The sequence below is a fragment of the Ruditapes philippinarum genome, unplaced genomic scaffold, assembly GCF_026571515.1.
Source record: "Ruditapes philippinarum isolate M1 unplaced genomic scaffold, ASM2657151v2 ctg2582_1_1_1_1, whole genome shotgun sequence".
In the NCBI taxonomy this organism is placed as follows: domain Eukaryota; kingdom Metazoa; phylum Mollusca; class Bivalvia; order Venerida; family Veneridae; genus Ruditapes; species Ruditapes philippinarum.
Genome location: NW_026865210.1, coordinates 11,819 through 26,290, shown reverse-complemented (window position 1 = coordinate 26,290; position 14,472 = coordinate 11,819). Strand labels below are relative to the sequence as shown.

The window sequence follows — 14,472 nt, the reverse complement described above, 5'->3', positions numbered from 1 at the left end:
GCTTCGGATTATTGTTATCGCCTAAATGAGCATTTGTTATTTAAACGTTCTGAGATGTTGACTCTAGAACAGGGACGAATTTAGGCAGTCTACGATCGTTAATCAATTTCTACCATAAGTAATTAAATCAACGAAAACAAAGCGCTGTTTTAGCCACACTTCAGCGCATATTGCACAAAGAGTAGTGAGAAGATTTTTGCTAAATTATTTCACAGATATACCCTACATGCTTATATTAAGCTCCATTGTTATTTACATCAGTGTTAAACAACAGGTTTACCGTGAACAAAGTATCTCGAAATTAATAAGGATTACAAACCTTAATATAGAATAATGTGGTTTGCTTCAGGCTGTTTTCTCCGTGGTCCAAGGGTTACACGCTCGTTTAGGAAGCGAGAGGTTTGGGTTCAAAACCCAGTTAGGCAACTCATGTTTTTTTGTTGTTTTTTTAGATTGTATAAGCCAAATAAACATTGAATTGAATATCAGTGTTAAATCTTAAAATTCAATAAAACCAAAATACCTACAAAGTCATTTTGTGGACGGCATATCTAGAATAGAAATCTGTAATAATGGCTCATAGAAGATTGAATGACAAAGGTAGTTACATTTCAAAACGTTTGGTATGTTTTCTTTTTGTATATAAGCATACTGTCATTTTTTTCTAAAGCATTTATCTCTAAATGAGATTATTTCAAATACAAGATAACACTAACTATGCTTAGTAACACGTGAAATGATCAAACATATTTCATGCTGCTGGTAAATATGTTATAATTCATTAATTAACGTCCTCTCCCATCAAGTTATCGCAGTTACAGGCGAGAATATCATAATGTTTGACTGACAACATAAAAGACGGTGGTAATGAAAAAATAAATGTAATCATTACTATGTTTCACGTAATTTATAATTGATATAATATACAAAAGAAACACAAAATTTCATGTAACTGATAATACATACACGACGGTATTATCATAATTCATGTGAATGGTAAGTTAATATATACATACACGACAGTATTATCATAATTAATGTAACCGATAATACATACATACACGACAGTATTATCATAATTCATATAACTGACAATACATACACGACGGTATTTTCATAATGTATGTTACTGGTAATACATACATACATACACGACAGTTTTATCATAATTCATGTAACCGATAATACAAACATACAAGACAGTATTATCATTATTCATGTAACAGATAAAACAAACATGCGCGACAATATTATCATAATTTATGTAACCGATAATATATACACGAAATTATTATCATAATTCATGTAAATGATGATAGCAGATACACAACAGTATTATCACATTTCATGTAACTGATGATAATACATTCACGACAGTATTATCATGTTCTTGATGATACATACACGACAGTTTTATCATAATTCATTTAACTGATAATACATACACGACAGTTTTATCATAATTCATTTAACTGATAATACATACACGACAGTATTATCATAATTCATTTAACTGATAATACATACACGACAGTTTTATCATAATTCATTTTACTGATAATACATACACGACAGTTGTATCATTTTTCGTGTAACTGATAATGCATATACGACAGTATTATACCATTTGATATAACTGATGATAATACAAACACAACAGTAGATCTATTATTTCAAATCAGGTAACCTATATTACATACACAACAGTACTATCATAATTTGTGTTACTGATACAATGTAGTACATACACGACAATATTATCACAGTTCATATAACTGATGATAATTCAAACATGACAGTATTATTTCAATTCATGTAACTGATATACATACACGACAGTATTATCATAATTCATGTAACCGATAATACACGACAGTATTAGCATGTGTAACTGATAATACATACACGATAGTATTATCATAATTCATGTAACCGATAATACATACATACAAGACAGTATAATCATAGTTCATGTAACTGATAATACATACATACACGACAGTATTATCATAATGTATGTAACTGACATACAAACACGACAGAATTATCATAATTCACGTAACCGATAATACATACATACACGACAGTATTATCATAATCCATGTAACCGATAATACATACATACACGACAGTATTATCATAATTCATGTAACCGGTAATACACACATACATACATACACGACAGTATTATCATAATTCATTTAACTGATAGTACATACACGAAAGTATTATCATAATTCATGTAACTGATAATACATACACGACAGTTTTATCATAATTTATTTATCTGATAATACATACACGACAGTATTATCATTATTCATGTAACTGATAATACATATACGACAGTATTATCATAATTCATGTAACTGACAATACATACACATACGGGGGCCAAGCCCCCGAATATAAATCAGATTGCCGAGTGTTCTGGTGTTCTTTTTGTATCATAGACAAAAACAAAATCACTTTCCTGCCGTTACAATATTAAATCCTAAATAAAAAGTTACCAATATACGAGCATCTGAATATGACTTTCGATCGTTATCTTTCGTGGCAACAAGTAAACCACAGAAAAATGAGCCAATCAACAAGCATGCTCTAGACAGACTGTGCATGGTATACGATTAAACGTTTCTAATCTATTGTAAAGTCTTTTCTTTATGACGAAGCAAAATTTGCTTTTAAAAGATTTCAGCATCAAAAAGGGTCAACTTTTCTCGTTACAATCTCCCGTAAAATTTGTTCTATGCGTGAAGATTTAACGGTAAAGGTTGGATTAGCTGGGAAAACCCACATTTGCGGAGTTCTGGATAACATCTTTTTACAGATCGATACAATTGTAAATGAATTTCGATTTAAAAGATGAAATTGCGCATGGCTGTTCAGTTTGATCGTAATCTTTTATATTTGCCTATACACTGAACTTCTTTTTAAGTTCAAAAGTAAACATTCATCACATAACGTAGGCGAAGTATACCCAGTAAAATTTAATTATATTGATCGTACTGAAATAATTACATTCATTCAATTGTTCCGTGGTCGAGAATACACAGAACTACCAGTATACCGAATTGTTCATACAGAATACACAGAACTACCAGTATACCGCATTGTTCATACAGAATACACAGAACTACCAGTAAACCGAATTGTTCATACAGAATACACAGAACTACCAGTATACCGCATTGTTCATACTGAATACACAGAACTACCAGTATACCGCATTGTTCATACAGAATACACAGAACTACCAGTATACCGCATTGTTCATACAGAATACACAGAACTACCAGTATACCGCATTGTTCATACAAAATACACAGAACTACCAGTATACCGCATTGTTCATACAAAATACACAGAACTACCAGTATACCGCATTGTTCATACAAAATACACAGAACTACCAGTATACCGAATTGTTCATACAGAATACACAGAACTACCAGTATACCGCATTGTTCATACAGAATACACAGAACTGCCAGTATACCGCATTGTTCATACAGAATACACAGAACTGCCAGTATACCGAATTGTTCATACAGAATACACAGAACTGCCAGTATACCGAATTGTTCATACAGAATACACAGAACTGCCAGTATACCGAATTGTTCATACAAAAAACACAGAACTGCCAGTATACCGAATTGTTCATACAGAATACACAGAACTACCAGTATACCGAATTGTTCATACAGAATACACAGAACTACCAGTATATCGAATTGTTCATACAGAATACACAGAACTACCAGTATACCGAATTGTTCATACAGAATACACAGAACTACCAGTATACCGAATTGTTCATACAGAATACACAGAACTACCAGTATACCGAATTGTTCATACAGAATACACAGAACTACCAGTATACCGAATTGTTCATACAGAATACACAGAACTACCAGTATACCGAATTGTTCATACAGAATACACAGAACTACCAGTATACCGAATTGTTCATACAGAATACACAGAACTTCCAGTATACCGAATCGTTCATACAGAATACACAGAACTACCAGTATACCGAATTGTTCATACAGAGCTATACTCTCACAACATTGTTTATATGTATTTTGTCCTTCTATCAAATATCTATATAAAATTTGTGAATAATAAATGATATCCAAACAGTTGTTTTGATGACTAACTGATCTAAGAGAGTTTTTATGGATATTAGTTTACGTTATAACAATATCAACTAGAACGAAATGTTAACTGTCTTCTTCATCTCTACATCATATCAAAGCACATTTGATATACAATAAATATACAACGTGCATGAAATATTTAATAAATAATATATCTGTATAAAAAGTTAAATAGTGTTATACAAGTAAACTATTATATTGTTATATTATTTTGGTGACGATATAACTTATGAAATGCTTAACATATACAATCTACATAATTATGATAATATACTAAAATAAGTTAACAAAGTGTTGTATTTATTATTATTTGTTCCCTTATAAGTTGGAAAAATAATTTGTTGTAACATTTTTGAAATGTATTTTTAAATATAGTAATTTCTGAACGTAGAATAGTAGCCATGTTGTTAGTAAAATTGCCGTTCCAATTTTCATTCACTTTTGACAAGACGGGATAAACAGTGTAGCATAAAATGTTTATACAGTTATACAATATAAAATCTCACTTTATTACACAATCGAAACAGTAACGTTATCACACAGTTTTAATATCAAGTTTATTGCATATGAATGAAACACAGGTGGTCAATATCACGTTTATACTATTGTGAATGAAAATAAGTTTGACAATGTTAAGAAGTGATCACCGGCTTTATGGTCAACATAGGGAAAATTAGACACATTGTATTATACTCGCTTCCAAATCAATCAACTCTCTTCAAATTCGGGGTCCCACATGAAGTAATAAATCCAGTAAATGATGTTAAACACTAAGAACACTGCAGGGAACAGAACACGTGACACCTTGTCAACTAGTCGAGCCCTCCCTAAACCAGATAATCGCTGGAACCATGAGCAACTTCTTTTATTACTCGTTATAGAAACGGATACCTTAAACAGTAAAATATCAAATTTTAAAGAACAGAACCGATATATGAAACAATTAATGTAATATTTGCTTTTACAATGTAATAATGAAATAAAAATCTTCTATTTCGTTCTTGTTTCAAGCACATTTAAGCATTACCAATGGAGTAGCAAATGTTATGCTGTATTTACAAAAACCTCATTAAATGCTACATACATGTATTTCATCAATATATTGAGAAGAAAAAGAAGTAAATACTATGTGCCGTTTACATGTTAACTGAGAAAATGAAACATACATCATTCTCGTGAACTGGAGTACTTATTTCCTGTGATGACACATTTGATAATGGTGGCTCTTTTGTATTTCCATTCTCCTTACTAACTGTGTTGGCTTTTTCGGGAGGTTTTCTTTTTTCCGCTCGGAGTAAAACATTTACGTATGCAAATTCAAGTAATCCAAGGAAAACAAATGTAAGACATGTTGCCATATAAACATCTATTGCCTGGAAAAATAATAGGTAATGCTGTAAACATGACTGTATTCTGATTGCAAACAAGAACACTCCGTGAAATTGCATGTATTCATTAAGTACATGTAATACCAAAAACAGTGTCTACTTGTATGTGAACATATTAATACGCTTGACTCTATATTTGAATCTCTGCATGGTGGAGTGCATCAATTCATTTTTAATCATTTGTGTGTAACATTCCTTAATACAAATGTATATCAAAAATAAAAAAATCCACGTAGTTGTTGTTGTTTTCAAATACAGTATGTACATGTATAAAGTATATAATTACCAACCTTCACATATGACACTCTAGGAAGGTTTGCTCTGGCTCCAGCACTTTGGGTAGTCATGGTTAGCACAGTCAAAAGTCCGAGAGAGATTCGAGCAGGAACTGATGTACAATCCAACCAGAAATTCACCCAGGATAATATTACAATCAATATACTTGGCACATATATTTGTATAAGATAGTATGCATAATTTCTCTTCAAGATGAATTTCACTCCTATACAGGGGTATACAACTGAAACAAAGGAAGAACGTAAATGTGTTAAATCATTATTATGATATTCTCTTCATGTACAATAAATACGTGTAATTACGATGATTACGTAAATCTCGTACACAGTCTTTTCAATCAATGTCGTAACGACATCATAACATTTATACTTCAATCTCAATACGTGATTTATAGCCTTACTATACAATATTAATTTTGTTGATTTAAGATAACTATTGAAGTGACCACACACCTGTACAAACGTAATTTACTGAACAATATCAGATGCATTTTCTCTACTTTCGCCAATTAAAGCACATTTTCTTTGTTCAATTATTTCAACAATAAAGCAATTTCAAGTTACTGATAAAAATATCTCAATTATTTACGAGTTCAGCTGAAAGCTTTTTATAATTACTTGTACATGTATAACAATGGATCATTACTTTACTAGAGAGGGTTGTTTTATAAGAAATTGATCGGACCTATCAAAATAAAACTTTCAATTAAGTATTGTCATACAATGTGGTTAATGAGACATTGATGCACTAGTAAAATAATTCGAAGTTCATAGAAGATGATATAGAAAGAGCATCGACGCTCTGATTTGTACGAGGGGGCTATAAACCGGATTGTCGAGTGTCTTGATGTTCCTTTTCTTTTGTATCATAGACAGAATGAAAAACACGCTCCCTGTCGTCAGAAAAAGAAAAAAGGTACCAATGTACGAGCATCTGAATATGACTTTTCTATCGTTATTCTAAGTAAACCACAGAAAAAATACAGCCAGTCAACGAGCATGCTCTATTTTGAGTTGAGTTCACTCAGTATAAATGTATGTGATTATCTAGACTTACTTCCATAGTAATCTTTCTCACACGAGTAAGGTTTTATTTTAGTGATAGAAAATTGAGGAAATTCTATATCCTCGGCCAACGACACTGCACCTTCACTCCAAACAAACTTCATTGTTTCTGTGCTGTGCCCATCTGAAATATGTTTTATGCAGCAAGTGAAAACAGCGAGATATAAAGTAGATATGAAACAATATCACTTATAAATTCAGCAATTTAATAGTTTATGATACAAGATTGTTTTAAATACAATCAAACATTCCTCAGTTACAATTGTAATAACACGGTTTTATCATTGTTACGTCGTTTATTGTCAGTAATATTTTTAGTCGTTAGCATGATTTGTATTATCTTTATAATTGTAATAAAGTGCATATCTTTCCACAACTCGTAATGTAAGATGAATTCAGAATGAATTTTATGAGAAAATGTAGAGAAAATCTTACAACTTTCCACTTCAAAATGACAAGCTTGTGTATCAAACGGATATTTCTGAAGATGCATCAGACACGAGAATGAACCGGTTACTCTGCAAATATATTACCTAGGTGAATTCTTCAAAGAAAATGTCATGGTACTTCCATCAACTTAGATAGTTATTGATCAGAGAAGCTTACCAGAAAAACCTTAATACCCTTAATTATCTGATGACACAATAATTAGCTCACATTCATGTTTTAAAAGATAAGTTAACATGAAATATATGCATCATAAACTATTAGATTTACAAACTCGTTAAACTGAAAGTGGATCTGTTTTTAGTTCGTTTATTTTTTCTTTTCAAAAATATGTTATAAGCTACCTGGCGCTGTACTGAACTGCTCCGTCTGGGTATACATGTATCAGCTTATTTGGAATTGTTACTTCATGAAAATCAGACGATTTCTCGTTAAGTATATACATGTCTGGCATCCATACGTCATCAAATAATGACTTGTCAAGTTCTAGTCTTGTAATGTTGATGTCATCAACATATGTCAATCTGTCGTCATGCCAACGCTCTCGTAGGAATATACTCATGGAATAGTCCTTAATTGCAATTAACAACTATATATTACTACAGACATGATTATCAACATGATCAGCCGTCTTATATATGTATATTGACATGTGTGGACATAGGCCTTTCAGGAATTTGAAAGACCCTGTGAAACATACCAAAATGTATGTCGACACTACTTAATTGATAAACTATCATAAATTGTGTACTCAAGATATTTATTTTGTATTTCTTGCATGTATATATCTACTAAACCAAATCTTAATTAAGCCATGTAAGATGATATAAGCCATGATAATATTTGATGATTATTACAAAATCCATTTTTGTTGTTATATATTTAAGATATATATACATACCATGTCTGCTTCGCTGATAGAAAACATAGAATTGACGTATATATTTACAGTGACCTTCACCTGTCTGTCAAACCCCACTGAAAATTCATTAAAATATATATAACTTATTTTGATGTTTTATTAAACATATCATTTAACCCTTCTTTAAATAAAAAACAAACTTTTGCTTCACAAAGACATCAACTATTTTCAGTTGTATTAAATAAAATACATTGTACTCCAGCAATAAACTAATGTAGGCGAGATGTTCAATAAATATATTGCCATATTTTATTGTGAGAAAGTATGATAGAGATAATAAGTTGTAATATTCCAACATGTAACAATGCACGATAAGATGATAATGCATGATGTCAGACATATATCCAATTTAAACATGTAGAAACATTCTGTACAACAATGTTGTATTTCTTGTGAAGATATATTTAGACATACCTTTATCGTATTTAGGAGGAAGTTTCTTGTCATAATTCTGGAATATTTCTGTCAGAATTGTCGACCTGACAATCATAGAAAATATAACTGATTATCAATGGACTATTATTACACGATAATAAAGCAACATAAGTTCAGATCATAGCACGAGTATTGTGAGAAACAGTTTGCAGGTGAATTTCTATTCTTATTATCAAAAGTTTGATAATTACATCTTTGATAAAAAAAAAAGTTTAAAAAGCAAAAAAAGTACAATGTATATATCTTATATATAAATCTACAGCTGATTTTAAAACTCATTGAACATTTATATTTTATAAACTATGTAACGTACATGGTTCTGTTTGAAAGATTGCCGAAAGCTGGTATCCACATGTAAACAAGTACCGCATATATCCAGAAACATCGTTTATAATTCACCATCCTTACTTCATTGATGATTGAATTCATGCTAACCGGTAACACGATATAAAATGTTCACCTTGTCTAGTGTTTTCATTTGTTAAAACTTGATCTTTTTCTTTATTCTAAAATTCAAAAATGGTTACATATTTAATCCAAAATTAGATCGACTTACTTAATAAAGATCTACGCACTTTGATAACCATAAAATCTTTTTAATCTTTATTAGCTTTACCGTAAAATGTTGTAATAACTATTTTAAGAGATTGTATTCGTCCAGTTTAGTACATTCTTCACCAGTATATGTGGTGTATCCAAGGTATACGAAGACATATTACAATAATATGGCCCATGATTAATAGCATGTTACAATTGTATTACAATTATGGGCTAATCACAACAACCTTATTTTTATTGAATTTCTAGCAACCATTGTGTACCTTTGAACTAATTTCCATATCAGTAATTAATCACCAGGCTACGAAATGATTTATTCACCACACATTGGTGAAAAAAGTTACAGTTGATAGACAATATCTGAACTAAAATGGTGCGGGAAAACGTAGTTCGCATAATTACCATAGAGTATCTTTTTATGAAAAACAAACGAACTATCTATAATCATTTAAAATTCTCTTTGAAAGGATACATGAGCGCAATTATTCAATTAGAGACACACTTGATTTCATAGCATATTGGTAAGATGGTCAAGTCTCTTTCTTCCTGACACTAATTTTATTTTAATTCGAATTGTTTCAGCTGGGGTGAAGAAAATAATCAACAAGGCGTTATATAATTTACTAAATTCACTAATGAATAACTAAACAAAACGACCAAATAATGCGTGTATTAATTCAGTTCATTTTTGTCCAATAGGATTGCTGTGTTTCAAATGAATCGTAACAGGTGCGGCACCTGACCAATTTAATTTTTGAATACGTAAAATAAACTTTAACCTATACTTAATAAAAAATTACATGCAATGAAGATAAAAAAAGCATAATTTTATCTTGCTTATATTTTCGCGATCTCACTTCATGCACGGATTTATATTACATGTCCGTGCTTCATGGTACTATCTGTTTAACGTCTTTACTATCAATACTGATTTTTCATTGAAACACGACTTGTATTTTGGATTAGTGGAACTTTTCTCCGGACAAACATTTTTTTATGTTTTATAAAGGGAGATAAAATAAAGCAATGAAGAGTTGTGATTCCTTAACACTGCACTTTTATTACTAGTCTCTATTATTGTGTGAAATTTAAATGAAAAAACAATATTGATAGTTAAGAAGTTATAAGACAGAAAACAATTTAGGTATCATGAAGGGAGATCATTAAATTATAAGCAAGATAGAATTATGCTTTTATTTTCAATGGTCTCTATCACTGTATGAAGGTTAAATTCATTCCTTCACTATTGTTTATGCTATTCTCTGGACAAGTTAAGTATTATAAAGGGAGATAATTCAAAAAGTAAGTAATGTAGAGTTATGGTTCTTTGAGACTACAAGTTCTCCTACTAGTCTCGACAACTGTGTGAAGTTTCAATCTTCGATAGTTTAGGAGTTGTACTCCCGACAACTTTTATTTAACTTCAGGGGATAGTTGATAAATTAAGCAATGTTGAATTATTGTTCCTTAACAATGTTGGAAAGCCTAAACAGCATTTGATTGCAGAAATAATTGTAATAATTTATCTCTTTATGAAAAATCAGCTTAGTATGTTTTCATAGATTTAATCAAAGACAAACCCTCATATCTGTTATATATACAGCCAGACAGACATGTAATACATATATGTTTTATATAATTATATGTATATACAGGCAGACATACATGTCATAACTATCTGTTATATATACAGGCAGGATAATTGGATCAAAAACCAACACAAATTAAGTATCGAAACATGTTTCGCTTTATTAAGCTTCCTCAGTTGATACATATATAAAAATGACGTAAACGTACAAAACAAACGTCTACGTTAATAGACGTTACATTTGGCGCGTAAAAGGAACGTGATAATATTACAATAAGTATTACAATAAAACATGTGCATATGTATGTATAAATATACTTTTTTAAAAAAACAGCATATATAATTTTCGAAAGGAATTACATAAAATAACTGGATCAAAAGATACATATATTTTCATAGGGAAACTAGGCTAGTAAATAATTACAACAAGTATGAAAACAACAGTTACTTATGTGAAAGTTTAGAAATCGAAAAAAAATGTGCTTTAATCACATGTTGAAAATTGTAAAAAAGGGGAGATAATAATTTAGAAACATATTTATCAATCAGTATATTTTATAAAGCTATCAAATAAAATGAAAATGATCTATCTATTATCTATTCAAAATATGGTATTATGCTCAAAATCAATTTATGTTATATGAAATAATGAAAAACCATATGAATACATTACGAATAATGTAGTATATAAATGTAACAATCAAAATTATGCGTGAATAAAGGGAGGTAATTAAATACTTATATCATCGACATAAATAATGTATTTGTATAGATTTAAATAAATTAATAACATTTTTAGATACAGTGAATGACTACTAAAATAGAACAGTCTTTTTATGCCGATATGTACTAAAAAAATATTGACGAGTTTGTAAAAAGTTGCAAGTATATTTAGATCTACTTGAAAACTGATTTTAAAATTTGTAAAGCACTTTTGCATTCAAACCCTTCGGGTAAAATGTTTCTAACTTATGTATCCAGTATGTCTCTTTCAAAAGTCTCCCCATATTATCATGAAGTTTATCAATCGGCATAAAGGAAAAGTCTGGAGTACAAATACTGGAGAAACATTCGAAATGCATTTTGATGGAAATTGTACTTCTAGTGACGTGATTTATTTAATTACTTGTAAAAAATGTAAAATACAGTATGTCGGCCAAACCCATCAACAGGTATCAAAAAGAATGAACAGCCATAAATTTGATATAAGAAGTAATAATCATCCCAATTTTTCTTCTAATGTTGCAATTCATTTCAATTCCGAAGATCACTCACTTGATGACTTTTCCTTTATGCCGATTGATAAACTTCATGATAATATGGGGAGACTTTTGAAAGAGACATACTGGATACATAAGTTAGAAACATTTTACCCGAAGGGATTAAATGCAAAAGTGCTTTACAAATTTTAAAATCAGTTTTCAAGTAGATCTAAATATACTTGCAACTTTTTACAAACTCGTCAATATTTTTTTTAGTACATATCGGCATAAAAAGACTGTTCTATTTTAGTAGTCATTCACTGTATCTAAAAATGTTATTAATTTATTTAAATCTATACAAATACATTATTTATGTCGATGATATAAGTATTTAATTACCTCCCTTTATTCACGCATAATTTTGATTGTTACATTTATATACTACATTATTCGTAATGTATTCATATGGTTTTTCATTATTTCATATAACATAAATTGATTTTGAGCATAATACCATATTTTGAATAGATAATAGATAGATCATTTTCATTTTATTTGATAGCTTTATAAAATATACTGATTGATAAATATGTTTCTAAATTATTATCTCCCCTTTTTTACAATTTTCAACATGTGATTAAAGCACATTTTTTTTCGATTTCTAAACTTTCACATAAGTAACTGTTGTTTTCATACTTGTTGTAATTAAATATATACAGGCAGACATACATGTTATATGTATCTGTTATATATATATATATATGCCTTCCCACGTGGGTCAAGTTAGGAAACCACCATTTTATTCTTTATAAGAAGAAAGGTTTTGTCCCTGTGACTGCCTAGTGCATTCATCTTGGTGACATTTACAGATTAATGAATAACGAGGAAATGAAAATTTTGCCTGTGTCTCCCTACATTACTAGTAACGGTGTATCGTAAAAGTCTTTTTTTTTTCGGACCTACTTGAATGATTGTGAGACGTTTTTCGGGATGTAACATATTATGTAAATCTTACCTAAAAGGTTTAAGGATTGACATAATTCAAAATATTATCTCGTAAACACTCAGATGAATTTTATTTGTTAAATTATTATAGATAACATTAATGGCCAAACTCAACATAAAATTGACAAACTTAAAAAATAAAATTGAAGATTAAATAATTAAGTTAAAATTTATAATCAAATTCAAAATAAAATTAATGATCAATAAAAGAGGTGATGCTCAAATAAAAATACAGACTATCATCAAATAAAAAAATAAGATGAAATAAGAAATAGTGATTAGTTACACGAAAATTGATGAACATTTTCCTGATAAATATTGATGATTAAGATCAATTACACTAACAGCTGTTTGAAATACACGTAGTCATACCCTGACTGATATATGTCATATTTATAAAAAAAATCTAAATGACAGAAATATGAGGAACACAACAATTTAATAAATAAAGCATTTATTAAAGCGGAACTGTAAATGAAAATTGCTTACTTGTTAAGTTATTGATGTATCCAATAGCTTCATATAAACAGCTGCAATAAATGTATATAAACTTTTATTATGAACTGAAAGTTAAACTATTTAAATTCACATTGATAAAAATATACAGAATTCAATGAAAGTTCAGCTTTTTTCCTCTTCTTTTCAATAAAAATGTTTGGAATACAGATAAATCTGTTTAACGCTTCCTTCATCTGTAATTGGATTATACAGTCAAGTACATAGATCAAATGTTATATTCACATATCCAAATGTACATGTATTCATAACTGAGAGGCATAATGTATTTGATCAAAGATAAGATAGATATACGGTAGATTTATTACAAAACGCACATACTCTCTAAACACATGCATATAAAGAAAAAAATATAAAAAATAAAAAACGTGACTGCTCTAAGATGTCAAGTTATTTTTTATTTATATTGTATAAAAAAAACCACGATGATATCATATTCATAATAGATTGTCGATAAAATACAAACTCTAAATGGAATAATGTATTCAAATTTCAATATTTTTGCAACAATCTGGCACAAATTAATTTCCATATAACTTGAAATAAATGTAAAATGTATTTTTTAAACTTTCTACACGTATTTATTATTATAAAAAATATATAAACTAATGTCAAGCTGTACCTTATCAGCCCTGAATATTTATGCAGTCAAAGTGTACGTTTCACAAACAGATTGTGCTTTGATGTTTTTATAGGTTAAATTACAATAATCTTCCTTAAAAAATGAAATAAAGCACGTGCTTTACGTGTTTCATCTGTTTATAAAGGCAAGTCTCGTTCTCACATGATTTTATATCATAATAATTTCAATGTAAGATGCCATTTATCAGTTCTGGGTGTCATTTATCATTTCATATCAAATGCAGATAAGTGTGCTGTTT

The 14,472-nt window shown here is 29.7% G+C and overlaps 1 protein-coding gene across 1 annotated transcript in view; it reads right to left on the bottom strand.

Moving 5' to 3' along the window:
• Window positions 1-13,862, bottom strand: part of LOC132728176 (uncharacterized) — a 29,729-nt gene extending 15,867 nt beyond the window's left edge. Inside the window, exons 1-10 of the mRNA XM_060713805.1 lie at window positions 13,565-13,862; window positions 9,036-9,228; window positions 8,702-8,766; window positions 8,267-8,343; window positions 7,710-7,936; window positions 7,354-7,436; window positions 6,911-7,042; window positions 5,848-6,077; window positions 5,336-5,542; window positions 4,883-5,060 (exon numbers count right to left, since the gene is read on the bottom strand). Coding sequence (XP_060569788.1) covers window positions 4,883-5,060; window positions 5,336-5,542; window positions 5,848-6,077; window positions 6,911-7,042; window positions 7,354-7,436; window positions 7,710-7,936; window positions 8,267-8,343; window positions 8,702-8,766; window positions 9,036-9,151 — 1,315 coding nt within the window. The 5' untranslated portion in view covers window positions 9,152-9,228; window positions 13,565-13,862. The remainder of the gene's footprint in view (window positions 1-4,882; window positions 5,061-5,335; window positions 5,543-5,847; window positions 6,078-6,910; window positions 7,043-7,353; window positions 7,437-7,709; window positions 7,937-8,266; window positions 8,344-8,701; window positions 8,767-9,035; window positions 9,229-13,564) is intronic.
• Window positions 13,863-14,472: the final 610 nt, after the last annotated feature.